Source organism: Lates calcarifer, linkage group LG8, assembly GCF_001640805.2.
Source record: "Lates calcarifer isolate ASB-BC8 linkage group LG8, TLL_Latcal_v3, whole genome shotgun sequence".
In the NCBI taxonomy this organism is placed as follows: Eukaryota; Metazoa; Chordata; class Actinopteri; family Centropomidae; genus Lates; species Lates calcarifer.
In genome coordinates, this window is record NC_066840.1 from 14,778,363 (window position 1) to 14,804,545 (window position 26,183).

The 26,183-nt window shown below is 41.2% G+C and overlaps 4 protein-coding genes across 9 annotated transcripts; 3 read left to right on the forward strand and 1 right to left on the reverse strand.

Annotated features, from left to right (window-relative positions):
• Positions 1 to 16: 16 nt before the first annotated feature.
• Positions 17 to 2,140, reverse strand: rnaseh2c (ribonuclease H2, subunit C). Its single transcript, XM_018660329.2, has 5 exons — positions 1,984 to 2,140; positions 1,436 to 1,590; positions 1,168 to 1,308; positions 723 to 838; positions 17 to 276 (listed from the first exon to the last, which is right to left on the reverse strand). The coding sequence occupies exons 2-5, from the start codon at positions 1,587 to 1,589 to the stop codon at positions 253 to 255; spliced, it is 435 nt and encodes a 144-aa protein (XP_018515845.1). The 5' UTR covers position 1,590; positions 1,984 to 2,140; the 3' UTR covers positions 17 to 252.
• A 481-nt stretch (positions 2,141 to 2,621) lies between these two features.
• Positions 2,622 to 7,458, forward strand: LOC108872561 (seipin). 3 transcript variants are annotated; one of them, XM_018660320.2, is made up of 10 exons: positions 2,622 to 2,777; positions 3,510 to 3,765; positions 3,861 to 3,939; positions 4,032 to 4,175; positions 4,293 to 4,328; positions 4,784 to 4,918; positions 5,029 to 5,126; positions 5,690 to 5,819; positions 5,988 to 6,057; positions 6,197 to 7,458. In XM_018660320.2, exons 2-10 carry the CDS (start codon positions 3,515 to 3,517, stop codon positions 6,346 to 6,348), a joined length of 1,095 nt encoding a protein of 364 aa, XP_018515836.1. In that variant the 5' UTR covers positions 2,622 to 2,777; positions 3,510 to 3,514; the 3' UTR covers positions 6,349 to 7,458. The 3 variants fall into 3 exon arrangements, with proteins under 3 accessions (XP_018515836.1, XP_050928402.1, XP_050928403.1); XM_051072445.1 differs by lacking the exon at positions 4,293 to 4,328; XM_051072446.1 differs by lacking the exon at positions 2,622 to 2,777 and having other exon boundaries at positions 3,548 to 3,765; positions 3,905 to 3,939.
• Positions 7,459 to 7,701: 243 nt separating this feature from the next.
• On the forward strand, positions 7,702 to 13,181 carry si:ch73-22a13.3 (inositol-trisphosphate 3-kinase B). The gene is made up of 8 exons (XM_018660319.2): positions 7,702 to 7,803; positions 7,967 to 8,919; positions 9,777 to 9,861; positions 10,362 to 10,575; positions 10,917 to 11,121; positions 11,234 to 11,335; positions 11,938 to 12,009; positions 12,261 to 13,181. Exons 2-8 carry the CDS (start codon positions 8,011 to 8,013, stop codon positions 12,510 to 12,512), a joined length of 1,839 nt encoding a protein of 612 aa, XP_018515835.1. The 5' UTR covers positions 7,702 to 7,803; positions 7,967 to 8,010; the 3' UTR covers positions 12,513 to 13,181.
• A 510-nt stretch (positions 13,182 to 13,691) lies between these two features.
• On the forward strand, positions 13,692 to 26,114 carry nxf1a (nuclear RNA export factor 1a). 4 transcript variants are annotated; one of them, XM_018660314.2, is made up of 23 exons: positions 13,692 to 13,818; positions 14,087 to 14,180; positions 16,309 to 16,368; positions 16,888 to 17,098; positions 18,218 to 18,395; positions 18,479 to 18,562; positions 18,814 to 18,918; positions 19,171 to 19,251; positions 19,656 to 19,725; positions 19,958 to 20,046; positions 20,169 to 20,276; positions 20,401 to 20,510; positions 22,945 to 22,981; positions 23,386 to 23,454; positions 23,664 to 23,719; positions 23,912 to 24,019; positions 24,152 to 24,210; positions 24,306 to 24,421; positions 24,509 to 24,551; positions 24,647 to 24,725; positions 25,356 to 25,538; positions 25,627 to 25,687; positions 25,781 to 26,114. In XM_018660314.2, the coding sequence occupies exons 1-23, from the start codon at positions 13,732 to 13,734 to the stop codon at positions 25,817 to 25,819; spliced, it is 2,127 nt and encodes a 708-aa protein (XP_018515830.1). In that variant the 5' UTR covers positions 13,692 to 13,731; the 3' UTR covers positions 25,820 to 26,114. The 4 variants fall into 4 exon arrangements, with proteins under 4 accessions (XP_018515830.1, XP_018515831.1, XP_018515832.1 ...); XM_018660315.2 differs by lacking the exon at positions 13,692 to 13,818 and adding an exon at positions 13,847 to 13,965; XM_018660316.2 differs by lacking the exons at positions 13,692 to 13,818; positions 14,087 to 14,180 and adding an exon at positions 15,110 to 15,294.
• The last annotated feature ends 69 nt before the right edge of the window (positions 26,115 to 26,183 follow it).

Sequence of the window (26,183 nt, forward strand, 5' to 3'; positions counted from 1 at the left end):
TCACACAATGCACAGGTTGGTCAGTCAACATGATCTTTTCTTTTTCTTTATTTCACTACAAAACAACATATCATACAAAAATATCAACATAACACCTGTTACTTATTGCTCTGCACCAGTATCATAATCTGGTTAGCATTTCTTAAGTCTCATCACTGACTGTGGCAAGTGACCGGTAAACTGTATATTTCATTCCTAACACGGTGAGGTGACACCGCTGTGGCTTCTTTCATCTGGAAGTTGTATCTCTCTTCAGTCCTCTACTGGCCCGTGGATCTGTTAAGAGACAAACATCAGCATCCACCGACAAATCTGTCTGCCTCTGTGTCCTTGTATTTCCAAACAAATGATATTCTGATTAAATATTGTTGTAAATATAACTGTTTCTGTCATTATGTTAAAATGAAGAGAAACAATAAAAAGGAGGGTGCCACAACGCTGCTCCAACAGCACATCTGCCGACCAGAGAATCCATATTTAATTGAACTGCATCACATCTACTAATCGTACAGATTATTTGTATGTGAACTGGAAGACACAAACTGTCAAAGTTTTTAATTTTAACATCACTTTTGCTTATGTGACAGAAACTAATGTGTTGTTTCAAATTACTGATAGTAAATGTTATTTGCTGGATGAGGTTCTGATTATCCCCTCACAGGAAAATCAGTGTACCAGGATCATCTGATGTTAAAAAAAACAAAAAACAAAAACACACTCACTGCTTCAGCCAGTTCTGGCCAATCCATGGCCATCACAATTGTGTCATCAGAGTTTGGAGGAGTCTCCAGGTTCCAGTAAGTCAGCTTGTCAAACACAGAGGATACCTTCACTGTTCCTGTCCTGGACACACAGACAAACACAGTCAATTATGCATTAAGTTTGGGCAACTATGGGTAAATTGCATATTTTGTGAAAACTGTAAACACAACCCCTGCAGCAAATAGCCTTTCTTGAAATGTCAATGCACAGATACTTTATGTTTCATAATTTAAAAAATAGAAATAAATTGTGGCATGTACAAAAGTAATAACCCCCCCTTTGGCTGATATCACAGTTTGCGAACACTCTCCGTAGCGGCTGAGAGTCTTTCTTCTTCACCCACACAGCTACTCATCAGATTTTTTTCCCCATGCACTCAGTGCCTCATGTTTGATTGACCCAGACTGCTGGTCAGCTGATCAGTGGTGTTTACCTCTTGGTCAGAGCCGGGCTTGTTGATCTCTTTCAGCACCAGGCCAGTGTAGCCCTGCGGACAGCTGAGCTCCTGCCCCTTCAGGCCACGCCCTCTGAATGACACTGTTTTCTCTGTAACGGTGGAAATGCACAAAGGACAGTTATTGGAGACTCATCAGTGTGTCCTAGTGTGATTATTTTTATGGGTTTTATCTGGTAGAGAGTCTTTAAACTTTGCTAAATCTGACAGTGAGTGTACCGTATTTGCGGTCTTTTGTGGTAGCACTCAAGTACTGTGAGACCTGGGCCGACCCGTTGTGCTCTATCTCACAAGGCATTAGGTGGACTGGAGCTTTCTGTGCCTGTCCCACCGATGACACATGAACACGAGTAACGCTGGTGTTACAAGACATCCTGCAACCAGAAGACAGAGGAGGACAAAACACGCGAGTGACAACAAATAGCATTCTGTTTAAACTGAACTGAATCAATAGAAAAATAATCCGCGACTACTTTAAGACTCCCTAATATAAAGCTTCTCAAAATCTAAATAATGACCAACTGTAGCTCTATTACTCGTACTGACTGTAAACACAGTACTGACCGCTTATTAATATGAATAATAAAATCTATATTTACTATCTGCAGCTGTGCGTGACAACAAACAGTTCACACTTTCTCTAAAATAAACAGCACGTCTCCACTATTTATGAAGTTGTCATATTAGCATGTTTCTCGGTTCCTGTAAAACGTTATTAACCATGTTATTTATGACTTAAAAAGCGTTTTAAGAAAACTAACCGTTACCTTTCTGCATGGATGTAAACTTCTCTGTAGATGGCGCCAGTCGCTGCGTGATGACGTAAAGCGTCTTCTTCTACGCTGGAGGATAGTTTGGCGGTTGTTTTCTGTGCTGCCAGGAAATGCCGCCTCCCCTCGGTTAGACGTTGTTTTACTCACTTCCTGTGTTGAAACTATTGTTCTATTTATTCTTCGTGTTTCTCTTTCCTGTACATTGAGCCATTATCTTGCGTTTTAGAGTGGTGTCAGTGCTGAGGTGTGTTTTCTTCAACTCCTTTATGACACAGCACATATCTCAGTTTGCAGTGTTGTATTCAGATCTTTTGCTAAAATATCAACACCATAATGTAAAAATACTCAATTACAAGTAAAAGTCCTGTACTCAAAAGCCTACAGAAGTAAAAGTACATTGGCAAAATGTGCGTACATTTGTTTTCTGTCTCCTGAATATAAACAACATAGTCTGGCTTTATGTCCAGGGGAACCTGGTGTAATAAAGTCACACAGCCTGCAAAGTACATATTTTTAAAGTATAAACTCTAGTCCTCAAGCCTCGTCCCTGCCGACAGTGTCATGTTCATCACTGAGAACTCTGCTCCAGTTGGCAGCAGCATCTCTCTTCATGTGGGATGGACCAAACCCTGTCCACTGACAGTTTTTTATGAGCTCAGGATAAATTATTGGAGGGGTTTTCTGTTCTCAACATTTCATCAAGTCAGTGTCACGCTGTGGATCAAGACGCTTCAGGGAAAGGAGAAGTGATTTCCAAACAGCTCACAGTTGGCCAACAGAAACCAGAGGTGAGTTTTTTGGTTTTTTTTATAGTGAGACAGATTAATGTTGCAGGCATGTTGTTGGATACCACATGGGTGACTTAATTAGGCTGTTCTCTTGAAGTTTTGTTTTTGGATATTGAGCTAAAAATGCTTTATTATCTCTGTACTGTCGCAACATAACTCTTTATCTGAAAGTTTACATGAGAGTGCTCATTTATGTGTTGAGCAAGCTACATCTCCCTTCCTCTTTTAACGATCATATTAAACCATATTACTTTTACTACTCTGCATGGGATATATTATGCCAAAGCATCCGATACAAACGTCCTCATTACTTCTAGTTACATGTAATACAGTCAGAGTTCACATCAGTTGGCCAGTGACACAGTTTGGAGTCATCTGATGTGAAAGGCCTCTGCTTGTGACTGAGATTGGACGCAGTGGTTTTTCAGTTCTCAGTGTTATGAATGTAATGACTTGTGTCTTCAGGATCCTCATATCATACTATCAGCAGCAACACTGAGTTTTTGTGACTGTCTACAATGCTCAGTGTGTCTTTTTCTCAGGGAAAAGGTTTTCTCAGTGATCATGGAACTTCATTGAGTCAGAACACTCCTTTTTATTACATCTAGACAATCACCTTTATGTTATTTTTTTTATGCCTTAACACACTATCTATCTTTATTTCTTGGTAAACCTTGTCCTAATCTGTTTTTCAAAAGGTTCTGTTATCTTCATTGTCTGTTGATTTTTTAGATTTTATGGATCGAGAAAGTCACTCGGGTTCAGAAGAAGTTGGAGAACCATCGGCCCTCGCCGGTCTGGCACTGCTGAGGCTGCAGAGTGCTGTCGTCACGGCGATGTCACGTATCCGTCAGAGAGTTGTGCAGGGCTTTGCTGTGTTCTCTGTCGTCTCGCTGCTCCTCTGGCTTGCTACCTTTTTATATGGGAGCTTCTACTACTCTTACATGCCCAAGGCCACCTTTTCAGCACCTGTGCACTATTACTACAGGTGTGTATGCTGAATCAGGACAACACACATCAGGACTGTAGTTACTGTGTGTTTTATTCCCTCTCTTTTGCTTTTACTCTTATTTTTGTGTGTAGGACAAACTGTGAATCTTCCACCTCTTTTCTGTGCTCTTATCCAGTGGCCAACATCTCTCTAATGAGGAACAAGAAACATGTATGTATGAGCATGTGTGTGTATGCATCTATCCATGTATCTAGTCTTTGCATCTGCAGGAGAGGTGTAATCTTTTTAAAACATGTATTCAGGTTCTGACGTTTGGCCAGGCCTATCGGATCTCCCTGCAGCTGGAGATGCCTGAGTCCCCGGCCAATCAGGAGCTGGGGATGTTCATGATCCGGACAACCTGTTTCTCTCGGGATGGAGGCCACGTCGCCTCCTCTGCTCGCTCTGTGAGTTGCACTGAGATTTGCTCAGCTCCCAGGTGGCTTCATACAATCAAACAGTGCTTCATTACTCATTCCTGCAAACTCCAGTGATTCACTGTTGCTTTGCTGTGTGTTTCTCAGGCAAGACAACTGCTGTCCGCCTCCAGCTCTCGCTTTGTGAGTATGGCACTGAGGCAACAATAACCTCCTAATCACACAGCCTGGTCAGAGCCAGATTAGAGCTGCTCATGCTTCCCGCAGAGCTCCACCGACACAGAAACCCTGCTCTGCGCTCCGCTGAATGAGATGATGGCATGAATATGTGAAATAATAACTGATACGGGTACTTGGTGAATTTAGATGTGGAGGGGATGTCAGTGTAGGTCACTGAAGTAATAAACTTTTGGTGCTTTTGGTGGTGTTCATTAAACTGAGACCATGTCAACATCAATCATCATTTCCTAAATATTCATCATCCCATTACTGTAAACATCCTCTGGATATCACACGTTTGTGAGGAAAGAGAGGATAAATAAATCCCAGAGGACTGATTAAAAAGATTTCTTGTAGTGTGTTATTGTCAGGTTATTGTGTGTGTTGTTATTGTCACTGTTTTGTTATGTTGTTGTCAGAGCATGCTGCGATACCGCTCAAACCTGCTGAGGAACCTGGGAACAATGCTGTTCCTCCCAGCCTTTTTGACCGGAGTCACCGAGCAGAAACAAGTGCTGGAGGTGGAGCTCTTCTCCGACTACACAGACGACCCCGTGAGTGGTTCACTGCTTTGTGAGTAGTAAGGGCATGTGTTGCAAGTGTGCTTGAAAATCCAACAATGATTTTGTTTTGGCCTACCCAATAAGTTTTTCTTCATGTTCAGTACGCCCCCTCGGACACAGCTGTCATCGAGATCCTGTCCAGCAAGGTTCAGATCTACTCGTCTGAGTTGTACATTCACGCTCATTTTACTGGCTTAAGGTGAGAATCACTGAACAATCAGCGGAAACAGTACACCATAGCTGTATCATAGGTCTGATAGTTAGATTTCTCTGTTGATGAAACACCACAAAGAAAACTATATTCTATCAACCTATTCACATATTCTATTAACCTAAAGCTATAAGTTAAGAGTTTTTCCCATCGGATAAGTGTCTAAATGTTGATTATGAGCCATTACTTTAAGATATTTCCAGTACATATGATACAAAATATGTTTTAGCAGTCCCATTAAACATCAAGTTTTGGGTTTACTCCATTTAAAACGACTCAACACGACACTCACCAGTGTGAGCAGCAGCCTCAAAAGGCTAGAATGCAACAGGTGCAACCACAAGACATTTTCTGTTTTGAGTAATAGAGACTCACTTTTTCTTAAATGGAAACAAATGCATCCACCTACAATCACACCTCACACACAGTGATGTAATCTCTGTGGGTTGCTGAAGGGAATTACAGGAAATAATCAACTGAAGTGGAAATTTAGAGAAAGTACTCATCGTGTTACAACACCTGCAGTGACATTTTTCTTGTCCTTTCGTCAGATACTTGTTGTTCTACTTCCCTGTCATATCAGCCCTGGTGGGCGTGTCCAGTAATTTCATCTTCCTCAGCGTCCTCTTCGTCTTCAGCTACATGAGGCTGCTGCTGAGAATTGAATGGAAACCAGAGCAGGTGAGAGGAGGTCAAGACAACACTCAGCTTACTGCACACAGCATCCTGTCTTTAGCTGCAGTTCATGAGTGTGTTTAAACAAGTGTGCAATTATTCCCACAATCCCCTCTGGTGTCACAGCTCAGACTCAGCTGCCTCTGAGTGCTTGTTTTTGCTCCTTGTTTACAGATCAGAGCAGATGGACTGGAGTCAGAGAGGGAAAACAACCAGCAAGAGGATGAAAGAGATGTTGCAGCGGGTACACATAAATAACACAGACACACTCACAAAGGCACATAGGAATGTAATATTATTTGAGCTATCAGCATCAGTCACTTGGTACTGACAACGTGAGTGTGTTATAGCGTGTTTGACAGCAGAAACAAATTCTTTGACAGGTACGGCAGAGCTGCTGGGTCCTCTCCAGATAACCCCCACAAACCTGAGCCGGGAGAGGCTCAGAGAGGCTTTGCACTTTGGCGACAGCACAGAGCTGCAGAACAGAAATACACTTGGTCAGGTCGAAATAAACGAAACAGAGGCAGCCTGATCACATTAATAAAGGCGAGGGAGGGAGGAAGTGCAGAGGGCGATCCTGATAGCGAGGCGTGATGGTGAAGATTTAGGAGTGATATGTGGTTGAAAATGACTCAGAGAGAGCCATACTACACTGAGAGATATGCAGAGGATTGACCTGAGCTGCTCTGTTTGAGCTGTTTGATCTTTAAAATAGCCATTTCCACTTTACATCATGTGCCTGGATCCTACTGGTATTTTACCTTTCAAGTAAAACATGTGATTTACGATTACGACAGCGACTGCCACAGCTGAAACCTCATCACTCCATACAAATTTCTCACTGTCAGTTCCTTTTTGTTACACCTCATAGCCCTGACCTGGTGTTTACTGGAGGCCCCAAGTGTTCAACATTGAAATAAATACTGATATAATTTTAAATGCTCAGCTTATTTGGTCTTTGTTGCAGGTCTTTTTCATTCCAGCAGTTTTCATTTCAAAACATCCTTTCCAAAGTTTTTATTTTGCAATCATATTCTCACTAATGACCCATTTAATTCATAACATTTTCATCACAGTCTACGTCTGTCAGTAAAAGAGAAACAAGGCAGAGTCAGTTATGTAAACCAGCTGTTGCTTTGTTCTGAGTGAGTGCACAGCCAGTTTGTCTCTGTCTTGTTTGTCTCACTTGACAAAGAGTTTTCAAATAAAACACTCCCTGGTAAAAATCGTTGTTGTGAAATAAAAGCTGTTGAATTACTTGGCCTGAATAAACTCTATTAAGCGAAACAGGATAAAGGAACATTTCTTGGTAATGAGCTGAGTTTTAAAAGTGTATCTAATTATGTCACATTTTCATGGTTATTGTTGCGTCATATATTTTATCTGTATTTATATATAGCAATATTACTATCATGCTGCCTGAAATGTCACTTTAAAATGTAAATGTTGTCTACTCACTTGTCAACTGACCAAAATGTAAAATCTTGATTAAAGCATGCGAGGCAAAATCTGCATCTTCTTTTAAGGTACAAAAATATCTTAAATTGATTGTGTTTTACGCCAAAATGTGCATTACTTACCTGCCTATTCACAGTAAAGTATACTCTGTTTACCTGCTGCAATAAAGCCTTTTAAAGATGTCCATCAGGCTATTTGTTTAATGTTTTGTGTAGTCAGAAAACATGACTCTAAAACACTTAACCCACAAAATACACACTCACTCATATTTGGTGGGAGGACACCTTACTCTGTTTCCACCCTGCTATCTGACACAGGCCAGTGTCATTCCTGGATGTCCTCCTGACCCTAAGGGCACAGTTGGCTGAATTCCAGCAGCGTCAGTGGCTCTGGGTGAAGCTTTGGAAACTTAATAACGTCACTGCATGCAAAATAAGGCACCAGGCAGAGAGAATGAGAGAGAGAGATGAAATGCACTGACAGGCACGGAGCTTTCCTGTCACTGAAAACTAACGGGTGGAAAGCACAGGTAAGTTTGACACATACGGTGTGACCTTTTATGTTGTTTTGAGAAAGAGTAGAAATATTGCTGAGTCTGTGTTAAAGGGGCGTTTAGACTTGTAAATGCATTTCCTCAAACGTATTCAAAACTGTGCACCTCTTGTTAACATTTCCTGTCTGTTTTGTACAAGCACATGTTGTACTCATGGAGTAGATTCACCACCTATGCTCTACAATGGACACAAAGACAGATACGACACATGATAACCACATGGAAGGAGTGAAGACGGAGATGGAGAATAAGCAAAAGACGGATAATGACTTTTCTGCCAGGCTGTCGGACGAGACCCACCAACACCTGACGATCAGTGAAGGCCCCTCCAGCAGCTGCAGGAAGGTCAGAGTCAGACCCAGGCCCAGACTCCAGTGGATGAAGAGCTTCCCTCCTTACAACCAGTGTATAGGTGGATTAGGAGCAGATGGAGAGTGGGACAATGAGCACAACTCAGAGACAGGTGTCCCTCACCAGCAGCGTCTCACACATAATGAGGTTAAGAAGGAGGATGGGAATGAGGTCGTCCAAGGCACGGAGAGGAAAGAAGATGTAGAGCTGACTCCAAGGTGTGCGAGTAATGAAGTGAAGGCAAAATGGAGGGCGAGGAGGAAGGAGAGGTTAGGGGGAAGCTACGAGGCCGACACAGACAGATGGGAGAGAGGAAGGTGGAGTGGGAAAAGAAGAGTGGAGGAGACTGGAAGAGAAAGGGAGTGTGACGATAAGGGAAGGGAAGGGGGCTCAAACAGTGTGTGGAAACACTGGAGGAGCAGAAACACAAGTCTTGAAGCAGAGATAAAAGAAGAGGGGGGTGAAGGGAGGAAGAGATCTTCCATGCCTGTAGCGGAGGGGGAGAACGAGGGGAGCGGGGAAACCCTTGAGGGGAAGGATGAGGGGGGTGAGGAGCTGCCAGGTGTGAGAGGGGGCTCCACAACACATCAGTGGTCCACCCCACATCCAATCCTCTCCAAGCTTTTGCACTCCTCCTCCTCCACTTCCTCCTGCTCCTCCATCAACCTCTCCTCACCGGAGAGCGACGAGGTCTTCAGCGAGGGAGAGGATGTTGGGAAAAAGAGGAAGACGCTCAGGAAGGTGAGAATGACTAAAGATAAACACATATGCTACATTTTCTGAGCACTGGTCACTCTGGTTTTCCATGGAAGGCTTACAACTATGTTTCTCAACTGTTCTTTGCACCTGCGGTCCAGGTGATTTGCATGGGCTTGAAAGAGGACTTTGACAAGGTCAGATTTGAATGCTGTTTGCATGCCTGGCTGCTACTGCTGCAACAGATATGGAAGTAGAGGAGAGCAGACAGTTGGGGGAGGACTAGGGAGTAGATGCTCAGTTTCTCAGTGTACTGTGGTCAGTCTGTTAGTATTGTCAGACACTGAGCAGTGATGTATAATGACTGAATCAGAGGTGAAAACTTTTACACATGAATGAGACATCTGTAACATCTGGATGTACAAACTTGTCATTTTGAAACAGTGTCTCTACTGAGCATGCTCAGGTCTGCTGTAGCCTCCCATGTTTTGTTTTTTTTTTTCCCCATTTTTCAATGCCATGCCTGTGTCTATTGGCCACTGTTTTGTGTATATACAAAGCAGCTCATAACTGTTGAGGAATGTGCTGTTTGTAAACACCAAAAGTACTGACGTTTGTAACAGTTTGCTGACGTACACTGAAGACCTATGTGGTGTTCTGACTGCATAATGTGCACCAAAAAATGTCTCTCAGTCTCAGATGTATTCTCAGACTGTGAAGAGTCTTTATGGCATGTTTTAGCAGGTTTTCCTCAAAAAGAGAAATTAATTTGTTTGTGCAAAGAAATGGTAACTTTTTAACAGAACAGAGGAGCCCATGTGGAAAATGGATGATGGGTAACTACTGAACATTCATGTAGACATAAAGACAACTATATAACCTGCTCCTTTTTTGTACTACAGTGCCGCTCCTGGAAAACCTACCTGACCATGATGCACTTTTCGCTGCGGCGGCAGAGCTCATGGGTCCAGCTGGCTGGACATCAAGGCACGTGTGTTACAGTTCATCTAAACCAGACAATTACAAAAACTACACCTTAGTGATCAAACATCCAAAGGATTTAAGTGTCCGACTGATCTCTTTGTGTTTCTGATGCTTTCAGTACAGTCGGTATCTACAGTGCTTGCACTGCTGCATGTGTTTCTCTACACTGCCAATAACTGTACAGTCCACACTGCCTCGTATGTGAATAGTACTATCTAAGACTATCTTTGTTTTAGCTTGACCACCATACATTTTAAGTTTATTCTGTGTATTTTAGACCAGGTTTCATTAGAAAGGACTTGTCATCTTTACAACATATAGACATAATTATTCACTTAAGTTATAACAGGAAAATCACACAACTAAGCAATGTCAAGCTTTGGGGAAGATTGAATTCACAGTTAGTAACACTAGTGTTAGTGATTGAGCCTGAAATCAGATGTTACATCCTGTAGAATCATAATCATTTTTCTTTTTCCTCCCATCACTGCTGGTATAACCAGGTAACTTCCAGCTGAGTGAGGGAGGGGAGGTGCTGAAACTGTACAGTGAGGTGGAGGCAAACTGTCTGGACTGCCTGATGAGAGACCCACTGAGACCCTTTGTCCCGCAGTACCATGGCATGGTCACCAGGGGGGAGCACTGCTATATCCGCCTGGAGGACCTGCTGAGCGGCCTGAGGCGACCCGTTATCATGGACTGCAAGATGGGAGTCAGGTAGGTGTGAGAGTTTTCTGGCTCTGATTAGAGAAAGTACAGTACATTCAGCTGAGTGGCTTTCATTTATTTATTTCATATTAGCTTGTATATGTGATATTTTGTAGTGCTCACAACTGAATTAACACTTTTACAATCAAGTTTTTTTCATTTATGGCACAAGGAGTAGTAAGTGTTTGCTGGATTGTTTTTTGTGCATTTATAGAAGTAATAGGCCTCTGGTGTGGCTGCTCAAAAATAAAACAACAGTGCTCACATTATACAAACACAGTAAACACTGTTTTTTCCATGTAGCAGTGTGTTTTTCTACACAGTGTACTATATGGAAATTTCCTTGTTAGGACTTACCAGGAGGAGGAGCTGGTCAAAGCTCGGACCAAAGCCACCCTGAGAAATGACATGTACCAGAAGATGGTGAAAATAGACCCATCAGCTCCGTCAGCGGAGGAACACGCACAGAAAGGTGTGACTAAGTGGCGCTACCTTCAGTGGAGGGACACAACCAGCTCCACATCCACACTGGGCTTCAGGATAGAGGGCATCATGGTAGGAGTGACGGCCAGAAAAATCACAGCACAGCTCCTGATAACCAGAATTACCTGACCTGTTTTTGTATGTGTCGTGTCTTTGCTGTTGTGTTTTTGTCTGTGTGAGTCAGATGGAGGATGGCAGTGTCCAACGGGACTTCAGGAAAATTCTGACTTTAGCTCAGGTCACTGAGGCCTTGCTCTACTTCACCAGGAGTCAGCTGGGCATCCTGGTCAGTTCTGTCTATCCTAGAAACACCAGTTACATTACACTGCTCTTACCTAAAAAAAAAAAAAAAAAAAAGCTGCCCTTAATCACACTGCAATGCTGAACAAAAAACTACATCTGAAACCAGGTATGATTGTGTGTGACTGTGTGAATGTATTCCTGAAAGAGAGAGGATCTGTTCTCTTCTTGCTGCTAAAACTTCAGTATTCCATCTATCCTGATTTAAAAATGGATATAGTAAACTGAACCTAATGAAAACAGACAGAATAAAAATCACTCCACCAAATCTGAAATGAGATGAAAATCGGATTTTTGTCCAGTTTCCAGTTGCTCTCTCGTGGGGAAGTGCTATGATTCACTGTATCTGTATATTAGCACAGAGCTACTACAATGATTTTTAAGACAAAACAAGACCTGATAAGAAATGGAAATTTAAACAACTTTCTCATTCTCTTAGTTTTCTCTGTTTACCGCCACAGTCTCTGCCACTGTTGTTTTTACATTTGATGCCTCCTCTCCTCAGTTTTTCACACAGACGTTTTACCCCGTGTTAACACTAAATCACAGATGTTTGACTCTCCTCTGTGTTTCCCTGTCTGCCCTCAGAAAGCCTACCACTCCAGACTCCTGGCTCTGAGCGATGCACTGACAAATTCACCATTTTTCAGAACCCATGAGGTTGGTTTAGAAAGACAACTCTTCCCCCTTTTTTGTGTTAAATTCTACTTGAAATGATTCTGGATGAAGTGAAGAATGAGGATTTGAAATATGAGCTAATGCAATAAAAGATTGATCTGTAAAGAATTCATGAGACCGCATTGAGCCTAAAGGTCTTTTCGCTGATCCAGTTTATCTTCACCTCACTAAAATTCATGCTATATAATATCCTATAATGAATCTACATTTATTCATATGTTTGACCTGACCAGGTGATTGGCAGCTCACTTCTCTTCGTCCACGACCACAGCAGCAAGGCCAGTGTGTGGATGATAGACTTTGGGAAGACAACCCCTGCGCCCGACACAAGCAAACTCCGGCACAATGTCCCGTGGGCTGAGGGGAGCAGGGAGGACGGCTACCTCATCGGCCTGACCTCCCTCATCACTTCTCTGGCGCAGGCCATCAGCGTGGTCTCCTGGCAGCAGGAGGACAGCAGTGGAGAGGAGAAGAGTGTTACATGAGCAGACGGAGGGTTGTGGTTGAGACCTGGAGACCTGGCTGTTACACTTTGAACTGTTGTCTCATTTCATTTGCTGGAAGAGACACCAGAGGAGGATTTGTTTATGTGCTCACAGGTTGAGGAAGAACAAGGTATTTCAGTTCAGCTAAAATCCATAGAAATGTGATGTGGTACATCTGGCATGTACATACTGTAACAGTAGAGACAGTGTTGTTGTTACACACTCAGAGACTTTTTCTCCATTTTATTTCCTTTTTTTAATCATTTTGTAAAGGACCAAAAATACAAAGGTTCTTTATCTGCTGATTTCTTAACACAATGCTGATGAGCTGTTTTTTGTTAATTGTTGGGTTGTTCTGCAAAAACCCAAAGATCTCACCTGTGTTGAAACATATGATAGGCTTATTTGTTTGAATAATGAATCACACACAAACACAAACACACACTATGGTTGAACAGCCTCATGCCTTACCTGTAAGTGAGTCTGTCTTAGACCGTAGATGCCAATAGATGTTGTGATATTCATATCTGGTGCCTGAATTATTTCCATATGCTGCAGCTGAAATGTTGTGTGTTAGTCTTAAAGGCCGTGTACAGTTAAATGATACAAAACACCTTCACATATCAGGTGGTCCAAGCTATGTGAAATAAACAATGAAGGCTTTGTTCAGTTTTTGTGTATTTACATCACTAATACTAATATGAAAACAATGCACCCCCATTGTTTCATATTAAATCACCAACAGATCACGGATATATACAGGAAACTACAAACAAGAGGAAAGTAAGCAAACAGTCGGTATGGTACTGTATCTGTACTACATCCGCAGATCAAATATATCAAACATAAAATGACCAAATTAAATATTAGTATTTTAGCAGAAAGACTGGAAATCACTGGTTTTATCTATAACAATGCAATGTATTTTACAACTTTATTTTTCCTGTAATTAATACCAAATTACATGGTTATTTCCTGGAAACCTCAGAGAAATCATTAGGAAATAGTGTCTCTGTGGGGGAAAAAGCATTAGCAATATATGTGGAGGAGTAAAAATATTCAACAGAATTCAGCAGAGCCACAATCTACAAAGTTCCAACAAAACATTAGAACCTGGTGGAAGGCGAGGTTTATTTCTAAAGTGTGTTCTATCGAGTTAAAACGCAGTGCCCTCTGATGCCAGTCATTTCAATCCTCTAAGTGTCCACCAGGCGGCGCCATGTTGTTGTTCGTGCTGGGGGAAAGAGGAAAACTAGGCGGGATGAACCGCCTGACTGACACAACCGGAGAGATCAGCAGACAGCAGGCAGGTGTTCTCCGTGTCATCACTAATTATATTACTAAGGAAACAGAAATTAGTCTTAGTCTGTCGAGTTGTGTCTGTGAGTCCGCCGGGATGCTAACGCTAACAGCTAGCTAAAGCTTACACGAACGTAAAGTTCACCTGTCTGAGGTGAAGTCGTAAAAAAGCTTAAATTTACAATTCTGCTCAACTAAACCAATTCGACGCATGGTGGTTTTACTTTGGAGTGTTTCTTAAACGACACAGTAAGTTTATGACAGTTTCTTTAAAGGTTAAGTTTGACGGGGCTTTCCGGATGAACCAGGGGACTTTATTCCGAAGAAGTTATCCCAACCTGGCTGTGGTGACACGTGTGCTGAACGCCGGTGAGTGATAACATTAATTTAATCTGTGTTTTGAGCTTGTGTCTCAGGTCAGACTGGTTCTCCTAGACGGGTAAATTAGACCGGTATGGATTCATTTCGGGTGTTTACACATACTTGGACAGGGCGAAGTCTCATGGGGATAATAATATAGGTCAAATGTTAAATATTTGAAAATAAACAACACTTAATTATCTTAAATTTTACCTGTATCACTATATTCACCTGCTTTTATTTACATTTTGTGAGAAATTGAGCTTGTATAGTGTTTAATGCTGTCTTTTCTTGACTGGGTGGACCCTGGGACTTTATTAGAGTACATTTTATAATGTGGAATTTACAACAAAAGTTTTTTTCTTGTTACTTTCAGTATCTACTATTCGTGGCTAACATAAATATACACTCAGTTTTCAGTGTATTAGGAACACCCAGCTAAAAACTAACAGTCTAATACAACAGCCCTGCAATAAATCCTCTCTTTATGAGGATTTTTGTTGAAACTGTTTCAGAGGTGTTGCTTCAACTCATGTCATTTCGCAGGCTGCAGTTAATTTTGTTGTTGACCTGTACTGCATCATACAGAAAAGAGAAGTATTTCTGTTACTGAGCCAATAGGGTGGACAAGAAAGACCTGTCAGTACACTTTATTACAGTCAATGAAGGAGGATTTATTGCAGGACTGTTCTATTAGACTACGTTTGTTTTGATTGGGTGTACCTAACACACCTCAGGGGTGGAAGAAGTATTCATTTCTTTTACTCAAGTAAAAACAGCAATGCCACAATTTTTGAAAAACAGTTTGAATACAGTTGTAGTTTCTTGCAGGCAAAACTTTGAAGATGATCCGTTGTGTCGTTTAGTTTTCTGTTCCTCTGCTGATTTTATGTTGGTACATTTTCACTGTGTCACCATGACAACCAGCGGACAAACTGAGGGCTCACTGCAAAGACAGCTGCTCATCCTTCGTCCGTGTCTGTGAGGAAACATACAGCCTGGTGGTTTTTTAACAGTCAACGGTGTATTTATTGTCGACCAGTAACGAATTCAGTGGTCAGACACCTGAACATTATGCCTCCCCGTTGGCGGTATAATTACATATGTTCCCGAAAACTTCCAGGTAGGTTAAGCTAAGGACGCCGAGGTTAGCAGCCGATTTGGCGGTTACATTTTCCCAATCAACCCACACCAGACCAGGTCTAGATTAAAAACCACATTTTATCTAGACTTACTGCTTTTCCCCCATCCAGACCACAGTAGACAAGGTCTAGACCCCAAACCACTACAGTTAGATTGGTAATTATTGGATAAAGATTTCACAAATCTGAAACGTATCAAGATTTGACAAGTCCAAGTACAATGGTTTTTGATCTAGACCTGGTTTGTTTCGGTCAGGGTGGGTTTACAAAATTGAAATTTTTTTTCTTTGATTACATTAAATGTTTTACAAATCTAAAAGTTGGGTTTAAACAGCATTAAGACTGTGATTTTAAACACAACAATACGCGGTAGAAAAATCGATCGTTTAATATTTATATTATTTAATATTTGTAATATACTCAACTTCCTCCTTTAACTGCCGAATGAAGCTAACGGCTAACTTTAGTATGAGTTAAACTGTACGTTAGCGAAGTCCTCAACGGACTTTTGGATGGATATGTAGTGTGAGTTTAATTTTTTCACAGTTTTACTTTCGACTGTTTTTTTTTTTTTTTTTTTTTTTAAATTGACCGCGCCATTTTCTTGCCCCGGAAGGTCAAATTGTGTAAAAGTAGTACTTCCTCTGTCTTCTCGTCAACGCGCAGTCGGAGCAGGGAGAGGCTAGCCTGGCTAACAGCTGGTTAAAGAGCACTCCCTGCTATCAGGTCGTGCTCGCCTTTGTCTTTTCCTCTGACCCACTCGGGATGTAGGAGTTGCTTCCGCAGCCTAACCATTGTGTTTTATAAAAGAGAGAAACCGATATTATTGTTTTTTCCTCTCAGGCTCGTGCGTGTATGTTTTTGTTGTTTTTTTCCCCTCTGTGTAACACTATTCGAGAAATATGGCGGATGGCGGGCATTACTACAACGGTAAGAAACCCTCTTCACTACAGCGTTAACCTTACATCTCTGCTACTTTTACCATTTTTCTTCAGACCGTGGAGACTTTATGGTGAAGAGAGAGGTCAGGAACACTGATTTCACGGTCGTAGGAGGTAAAATTATTTAAGGCAGCCTGGTGATCTAATTATGCCACTTTACAAACACATGGTTTTACCCAGTACTTTACTATTAGTACTTTTTATTATGAATACAAGAATTAGAATATAAATTACAGTCTTATGAGTATACTGAATACAGTCACTGCAGAGGTCAGTAAGGGATGTCCCATCCTATAGCATGTGTTACTCACACTCTTAACATGGAGGGCCAGTATTTTGTAATATGCATAAACACATGAGTAAGTATCATTAAGATTTGCTAAAGATTCTGTTTTTAAAATCGTGGCATTTAAAATATGTAGGTTTCTTTCCAGTTTATAGACTGCAAACACTTCAAGAGGTTTGTGGTTCCATGTATAAATTGAAAGTGTCTTATAACAGGGCATTATCTAATATATTTAACCCTCATCTTGTGTTTTCTGTTCACAGTATTGTATAACTTTGGCTAGGCTTAATTTTTTGTATTTGATCATATATGTTTTGTGACTGACCTTGTTCTGTTCCTTTTCTCAGAGCATGATGATAGAACTGCACCACAGTTTCGCAGCCGCAAAGGCCGAGGTTCCCACAAGGGTCGGTCATATGACAGGTCCCGCAGGGACCGCCAGAGGGGAGGCCACCCAGGTGGCTTTGGAGGTCCTGGACCACGGTCTAGGCTTGAAGATACTGATGGAGATGTGACTATGAGTGACAGCTCTCAAGACAACAGCTCTCAGCACAGATTGTAAGTATGGCTGACTACAACCAGTGTGTTGTTTATGCATTGTATGTAGTTTAACTTTATCATCATGTTTGATATAGTGGGTTTTGATTAACCTCACTTTATAAAAATGGCTTAGAGAAGTGTAGATGCCAAAATATGTTTTTTTTTCTTGAAGTGCAAGAATGATATGTTTAAACTGCTGGGAAATTGACTTAATTTAAACACCTGCAGACAGTTTCTACTTTACTTAAGTCAGTCACAGGAAGAGAAAGTAGGACAATTTGACCAGTTTCACCATAAGAACCTTGTACGATGCAGAATATGAAAACCACTCTTACTTATCTACCCTCTCTGAAAATACCCTAGAGAGACCAAACACAAGTGAGACTGTGAAAGAGAATGGAGCTCAGTTAACTTCATTTGTTTAACTATTTTATCATTGTCGTCTTATCGCTGCTTTATTTGAACCTAGTGGTGACTCTTACGCCATTCATGCGTTTTAAATACTGTTTTACCTTTTAGGGATGCCTGCTTACTGTAAATTATGGGATTATAAGGGGGCGGCAAAGGGCAGCAGATTCTTAGGCTGTCAGCACTCCTCTATTGATATCCTTGTTAGTTATAACATAAACTGCTGTAAAATGCCACCACACTGCTGCTGATATAAAAAACTCTGAGAGGAAGCACTTTCAGCATGACCGTCCTCGTGCAGTCTACTGTGGAAGATTGTACTGTGAAAGGGAAAACTATGTTCAGGTAGAATTACATTCAGAATGTTTGTTAACCCCTAAGGTCAGGTGAGAAACATTTAGTGTAAACAAGACTGTTCACAGTGAAAACAGGATTTTTTTTTCTCCATACACATTGAAGACTTTTAGTGGCACTGTGATGAAGAGTCTGTGTGTATCAGATAAAGAATCACAGCAATACAAAAAAAAGGTTTACTCTTTGCTAGTTGCATAAAAAATTAGAGACACCTCAAAAACTCAGCTTCAGTTGCAGGAACTTTTTCAGGGGAACTATGGCTTGACTTTGGTTCCTCCACAGGTGAAGTTTCAGAGGTTCCTGGAAAAGTTCCTCTGGTGGACACCGGCTAGAGGAGAATTGTTTTAATATAGGCCTTTGTTTTGTCTTCTTTAGCAACCCATATGGAAGACCTTTTCGGAAAGGAGATGGACGGTTTGACCGAGACAGGCGACAAGGCAAAGTGGGAGGTGGTAGAGGAGGAGGAGGCGGCGGTGGCTTCAGAGGAGACCGAGGTGGAGGAAGCAGCAGTGGAGGAGGAGGGAGAAATCAGTCGGGGTGGTCCAAAGTAACGGTGCGTATTAATAATAGTCATCACAGGACATTCAGGTTACCTTGTGACCTTTTACAGGAGATCATATTTTGTTTGTTTGACAGATACCACACGGAAGAAAATATGACAAGAAATGGTTATTGACAGCTCTTCAGAATATCTGTTCAGTTCCCTTCACACCTGTACAGGTGAGGTTCAGCACTGTCTTATCCATGTAAACGTTCACTAATTGCAAAACAACTGATGAGATTTGATGTGATCTGTATGTAAATGAGCTTCCAGTCTCATGGTTTACTTTATAATTGTATCATAGATTGGATTTTGATTCTGATTCACTGAGAGTTATTGTGCTTGATTTTGAGGAGGGGTTTGGTTTTCTGACAATGTCTTTGTACAGGTGGATCTTAATTGTGTCTTTCTTTCTCCCTCATTCTTCCAGTACCATGTTGACCATGACAGGGCACATTTCTACGTGGATGATCTATCCGCTGCCACTGCTTTACGCAAATGTTCTCACAAGATCACAGACACAGATGGTTATAAGGTATGTCAGAGTAATCTAACTTGTTTTGCTACAGTCCATTATCCTTAACCATCAGTTTTTCAGTCACATCATCAGATTATGTAACATGCTACACTGGTACCTGCAGCTTGTAGATCATGCCAGCACTTTTATGAAGTTCATATACCATCTACTTTGACACAACCAAGAAGCACACATCTAAAACTCAACATGTCCATGGTATATCACTGTTTACTAATCTCTCTCTTGCCACCTAATGTTTGTTCCCTGAAGGTGGAGGTACATGCCAACTCCAGCGCTCCACCCTCCTTCCTCCTCTCTGACCTGAAGCCTGAGCACTTGGAGCACCTGAAGGTGAGCTAGAGGAAGTAATAAACTATCTGCTGTGGTCAAAATTGAACTTGGTGTCCAATAACTAAAAAGTAGATCAACATCACTGAGAAAAATATTCTGACTTAAAATGTTGAGTGATTTTTGTCCATAAGGGTCATTTGTATTTACTCAAATGATCAGTGTATGGTCAGCTTTGAACTTGATTTGGCAGAGGTTAAAGGCGATTTGGAAATGAATGAATTGGTAATATAATCTGAATGAAATTTTGAGTGCACAGTCTTCTCAGGCACAGACTTTCAATGCCTGCCTTTTTTCCCCCCTTTCCTGCTGCCCTTTTAACCCCATCAACATGAATGTGAGGAAGTTTCTCTTAATGTTTTGCTGTTCAGATATGGCCTCTCATGTTGTTGTGTCATCTTTCACAGCAATGCATGGCAAAGCGTTTCGATGGCTCCCAGCAAGCACTCGACTTAAACAACATCCGAACAGACCCAGGTAATAATACTCTCTAATTCTCCTCCTAGACATCTAGTCTATGTATGCCCTAAGTAAATGGTCGCTGCAGTCTTGTTTTACAATTGGGATTCAATAGATGGTACAGGCAATCTGGTGGTGTATTTGAACCTTGCACAGCTTTATTTTATTGCTTTGTTTTGACTGATGTTTATATTGAATCATTTTCCAACCTGGAATATTTGTTAATTGTTAATTTTGTTTTGTGTGACAGACCTTGTGTCCCAAAAAATTGAAGTAACCTTGAATCGAAAGACACACATGGAAGCTGTCATCAGAATCATTGAAGAAAACATTCCAGAGGTAACATTAATACAGTGGATGAGTGACAAACTATTTACTATTGTCATTATGTAGGTGCACACAAGCTGCTTCCATATTAAGTGTTGAATGTGCTTACTCATACATCCTTTTATTGTTGACAGCTTACGTGCTTGAATCTAAGCAACAACCGTATTCACAAACTGGATGAACTTGCTGAATTGGTTACCAAGGTGCCTAATCTGAAGACCCTCAATCTTTCCCACAATGAGGTGAGACTGGCTGCTCAGTTGATGTAGAATAATTACTGAACGTTGTTGTTGTTTGTTTGTTTGTTTGTTTGTTTTAAATCCACCTCCTCACACTGTTTTGCTCTGTTTTCATGGGGTCGCCCAGCTGAAGTCAGACCGAGAGCTGGACAAGGTGAAAGGCCTGAAGCTGGCAGAGCTGTGGCTGAACAAGAACCCTCTGTGTCTCTACTTCAAGGATCAGGCCTCATACATCAGGTCAGTCAGTGATTTTGGGGGGTGAGGGGAGAAGCTTTTATGAAAGAGACATAGTGGTGTGACTGTTTTTGTGCAACTATGGTTGTAGAGTAAGCATGCTACAGTCTGCTACAAAGGAAGATCAAACAAGCGTTTGTGTGTGTAAGATGCCTGTACAATAACAGTTTCTTCAACAGTCAAGACTGAACTTAAGGACCAAGCAGAGCCAGCTGACATTTAGTTAACTTCCTGTATTTGTGTATACTGTATGAGAGATGACACATCAATTAATCTGCAGTTAGCTTAAATTATTCTCTTTTGTCTTTGTTTTACATGTTTCTTCTCATTTGATTAATATTTCCTTTTCACCCTGCAAACTAAACATTTCCTAATTCTTAAAGTTGCTGAGAGGACCATGTTACCATGATGCAGTTCCACAGTTTCCTTTCAGCTTGCTTTAAACTCCACAGTTTGAACAGCCATCTTCTCTCTGCCAGTTATTCAGCTTCTCTGTGGGACATCCTTTCAAGCTTTGGTATCTTTTATGGTCTTTTATGGTTCTCAGTGATGCTGCACCCAGCACTCCCCTGCTGACATCCTGGTTAGTTATCCTATAAACTGCTGTAAACTGCCACCACACAGCTGCTGAAAGATAAAACTCTGAAAAGAAGCACTTTTTTAAAAAAAAAAGAAGACACGCCGCGTGACTCTTCTCACACAATCTACTGTGAACTGCTTTCAGAAATATGAATCCAAAAACCGTTTCTTGAGCAGTACTGTGCAACAGTGTAGGTTGTTTATTGAAGAGAGGGCAATCCACAGTTGTCTTGACAAATGTTTGGATGAAACAAAGAAAATCAACAGCCAATGATTCCCATCCCCTCGTAGCACCCTCGCCCACCTGGCCCCCTGTGTCAGGCGAGTATGGAAGGCTGGATAGCCCATGACGGGTAAGATCCCACCTCGAAACCCTGGGACAACCTAAGGCAGGCACAGTCACGATTACTCGGCCTCAGTCCCTGTGAGCTTTGACTCACAAAGAACGTGACGGGGAAGGAATCAAGAGGACGGGAGTCCACAGGAAAAGCCATTGGGCTGAGGCAGAGGGGGATATGTGTCATTATCAATGGCCAATGATGAGCCAAAAAGAAAAGACAGTCTGTCTCTTCCACCAAGTTTGTTCTATTTGGCCTAAAACAGGCCTCTGTCTTTCAGTGAATGAAGTGGAGAGTTTGGTCTTAAATAACTTCTGAGGAAAATATGTTCTGAACTGGAAATTGAAGTTCAGTTTTGCCCGAAATAAGTGAAACGAAAAAGTGAAAAACACTTCCTCTTCCAGTTTGTGATGGCTGTGACCAGTACAAAAAGCTCAAATATTAAACAAAGAGACCAGAGTAGATAATTTATTACTTTAGTCAAATGATATCCCAGTCGCTCTGTAACCAGAGGTTTGGGGCCCAAATAAAGCTAAATGAACAGCATGAAGTCCAGTTTACAACAAGTGCACGAAGACCCATCTCTTCAGAATCCACAGTGGCTGTGAGATACTGATAACTCCTTTGTTGATACAGCAGGGAAAGGCTAGTGGGGATGAGTAGTGGGGACTGCTGGGTCCATCTCAGTCTGAGATCAGCTGTCCTCTTTTTTGTTCTGCTCTGTTCTCAGGTTGCCTTTCTTTGCTGATAATCATGGGCCCAGACACCAACAAACTCACTCACATGATGAATAACGATTGGCACCACCTCTGAATGTTAGATTACTTGTGCTAGCGTCTGTGTGCATTTTACGTTATTTTCATTTCTTACCCAGACCCTGTTTTGTTTTGTGGTGGCGTAGATTCATCCGCTCCCCAACATCTTGGCCTGAGTCTGGGGGGGAGGTAAACACGAGACTGGCGGCCACCTCTCTCCCAGCAAACCATAACCTCTTTATTTTACTAATTACATGTGGATGTGTTCGCCGTTTTCCAGCACAGTCTGGTAGATCATGGGTCTCTGCATGTTTGTATGTGTGCTCCCAGAAAAGTGTGCTTGTGTTGCTCCCCCCCCAATGTCAGATCTGTGTTTATCTCCATGTTGGGGGAGAGGGTGAGTATACCTGCTGGTAAGTACACTTTGGGGCGGGAGAACTGTCAAAGAGCACAGAGTGAAACTGAAGGGAGGATGAGTGTGTATGATAGTCCATTTGTCCCTTTACTTGTATACAAAAAGAATAAATCCCTTGAGGCACTGGTTGTAGTTACTTATTTTCAGGTATCTGTATATGACTGTATTCTCCCAATTGTTCATGACAGTGCATCGGCTCAAAATTACAGCAGCTGACAGACGCAAAATGGCATAAGTGGGTCAGCAGATGTGACTGACAGTGGTATCAAAGTGTTGAACATGATCTGATCTGTGTGTGGGCTCGTTTGTGATGATAACCTTCCTTCTCTTGGTTTTTGTTCCTGTACCAGTGCTGTGCGGCAAAGGTTTCCCCGGCTTCTCAAACTGGTGAGTCCTGATCAGCTTCCTTTCTTTTATGTTACATTACATTGGTTGCGATTGAACTACACTGAATGTAAATGCATAATGAAAAATCAGAGGTTGAAGGTCTTTGTTTTTTTTTTTTTTTCAAGGAGTAGTTGGCATTCCACTATCTTTATGTATTTAGAGAACATTGCAAACGTCATAACAGTGGTAGGCTTTGTGGCCTAATGGGAACAGTCATGCATACAAAAATATAGACCATACACTTCATTGATACTGTTCTGGTGCATTGTTGAACAGTTCACATTTTTATTAGTTTTTAATGTTCATGAGTAGTAGCTGAAGCTCAATGCTGTGGTATACTGGCAGAGGGATCCACCAGTGCTAATTAATGTCTCATGTATCTTCATGTGTGCTTCCCTTTTCAGGATGGTTATGACCTCCCCGCGCCAATTGGATTTGATGTGGAAACACCCACCACTATCCCCCCCTGCAAGGTTACTGGTTTTATCTCATGTGATAAATTGTAAATTGTTGTATTTTTACTCAAACTGACATATTCCTGATGTCCTCTGGTGTTTGGGACATTCAGTTTGACCTTTCCAAGGTGCTGATTTTGTTAGTAGTTTATTTCAGATATGTAAGTTTAAGCTCCTTCACTCAGTCTTTATGTAACTGACAAATGTTTTTCTATTTGACAATCCAGGGCAGCTGTTTTTGCTCAGATGAAATCAAGGCTCTCATCCTTCGCTTCTTACAACAGTGAGTTTCTACCTTTTTATCAACAGTTAATAGTGATTTATGCCTGATTTCCAGGGTTAATGCATAGGTAATGTGACACAGCTAATGGCTTGTAAACAAGTACTTCTTTTAATACAAATTAATTTCCATACAAAGGTTTGTGGGAAAGAAATAATCACAGACACTAACTTGTGTGATGTGATTGCGTTGCAGATACTACAGTATATACGACTCAGGGGACAGACAGCCTCTTCTGGATGCTTATCATGATGGCGCATCGTTATCCCTCACAACACCTTACTCCTCCCAGAACCCATCCAGGTAACACACTTCTGATCACATGTAACAACACTGATTAACACATGAAGGAATGTGATGTGTAGTTTTCTTTTTTTTTTTGTTTTTTTTTCTGTGTTCATGTTGATTCCATGTGTCTCTCTCCTCTGATTTTAGGAGCAGTCTTGGAGAGTATCACAAAGACAGTCGAAACCTGAAGAGGATCAAAGACTCCAGTGAGTTTACCCATCAGGCTCATGACCTGTCATGGTGTCATTATTAGACTGAAATGTTTTGTAATTTAACTTTTTCCTTCTCTGGATCTCACCAGCAATGAGATTTCGACTGCTGAAGCACACGCGACTGAACGTGGTGGCTTTCCTCAACGAGCTGCCCAAAACTCAACACGACATCGCCTCCTTTACTGTCGACGTTAACACCTATACAGTAAGTTCATGTTTTGTCATCAATCTCTTCCTCCCACTGTGAATCATTTCTCTTTATTAATTCTGCAAACATGTTTTCCATTTACAGAACACACTACTGTCATTCACAGTGAGCGGAGTCTTCAAAGAAGGTGAGTTGTTTGCTCATTGTGATTTTAAATGTGTTTCTCATCCGCTGCAAGTGATGTTGACTTTGTTACTAATTTGTGTTGTGTGTGTTTTTCAGTTGCTGTTGATGGTAAATCCCGAGACTCCACCATGGCCTTCTCTCGAGTTTTCATCACAGTCCCAGCAGGGGGTTCAGGGTAAGTTTAGTGAGCCCCCAGTGGTTTTTATCACCTTCCTGTTGTCCACCTCTGTTCCCTGTGGAAGTGCCTGTTTCTAAGCAACAGCAAGAAAATGAGTTGGACATGAGGACAAACATCCCTGTCTTAGAAGCTTTATGATTAAAAAGCTTTCTCTGCCAAAATCACTGACTTCAAAACAGTTGAGAGTTTTTTCCATTTCTGTCTTTATTGAACAGTTTACAATGTATTTAAATTCATTTACAAATGCAGTTTCTGATAGCATTAAAGTATTTATTTTCTCAAATATCCAGTCACTCAGATTGTCACCTGAGCAGCACAGGTCTAAATGAAAAGATTCAGTATTTTTGATTCCTTTATTTGATTAACATTGGGACCAAAAGTACACTCAAGTTGCCAGTTAATTAGCTAATGAAGTCTAATACCAACATTTCTATAACACTTAAAAATAGGACTTATTGCTCAGCAGGTGTAGTTAACTGGTTTTAGCACAGTGAACCTAATAACCTTGTGATTAAGTGTTTGTGGCAGGTGAACCTAACGGTAGATTGTGCACATAAGTCAAGAGGAGGAAGTTGTCATCCTCCTAAAATACCTGAAGCATGGTCTGTGTTTCTCTTGGGGCCACAGTTTGTGTATCGTGAACGACCAGCTTTTTATCAGAATGGCTACAACGGAGGAGATCCGCCGCGCCTTCGTGGCTCCTGCCCCGACCCCATCTTCCAGCCCCGTCCCTGTCCTCACTGCCCAGCAGCAGGAGATGCTTACAGCCTTCTCACAAAAGTCTGGCATGAACCTGGAATGGTCCCAAAAGTAAGTCTTGTTTTTGTGCATGTAGTGTTGACATGATGTAATTTATCCACTTAATCCAAAACATTTAAACACTTGTTCTCTGCCACAGGTGTCTGCAAGACAACGAGTGGGATTTCAACAGAGCAGCAGAAGTCTTCACACAGTTAAAGGTAACATGATTTATATTGACTTATTTAATTCTGTACAGGTGTGATCATTTTTATAGCAATATCCTAAACTACTTTTTTTCTTTCTTTTTCCAGACTGAAGGCCAGATCCCTGATGTTGCATTCATAAAATGAAGAATATAATCATACATATGTGAAATAAAATCTGCAGTAATTTTGTTTATTGCTTTTGTTTTAATCTTGTTTTTGTTGTTGAAAATAATGTAAACCAGGTTAATTACAGTTTTGTTTTAGCAGCCAAATGTCCAGCAGTTTGGGATGCTATGATCCAGTATTTGGTTGTCATGGTAACCTTTTGATTATTTGTATAGAAATCACTACATGTTTTCATAGGAATAAAGACAGTTGGCTAACTTTGTTCATATTAATTTGTTGTGTTGTGTTTAACAATAAAATATTTTGTCACACATTTGATACATTTCACTTCATCCACAATAAAACAAAATACTACATGTGAAAGTTTTACTCTTAAACTTGG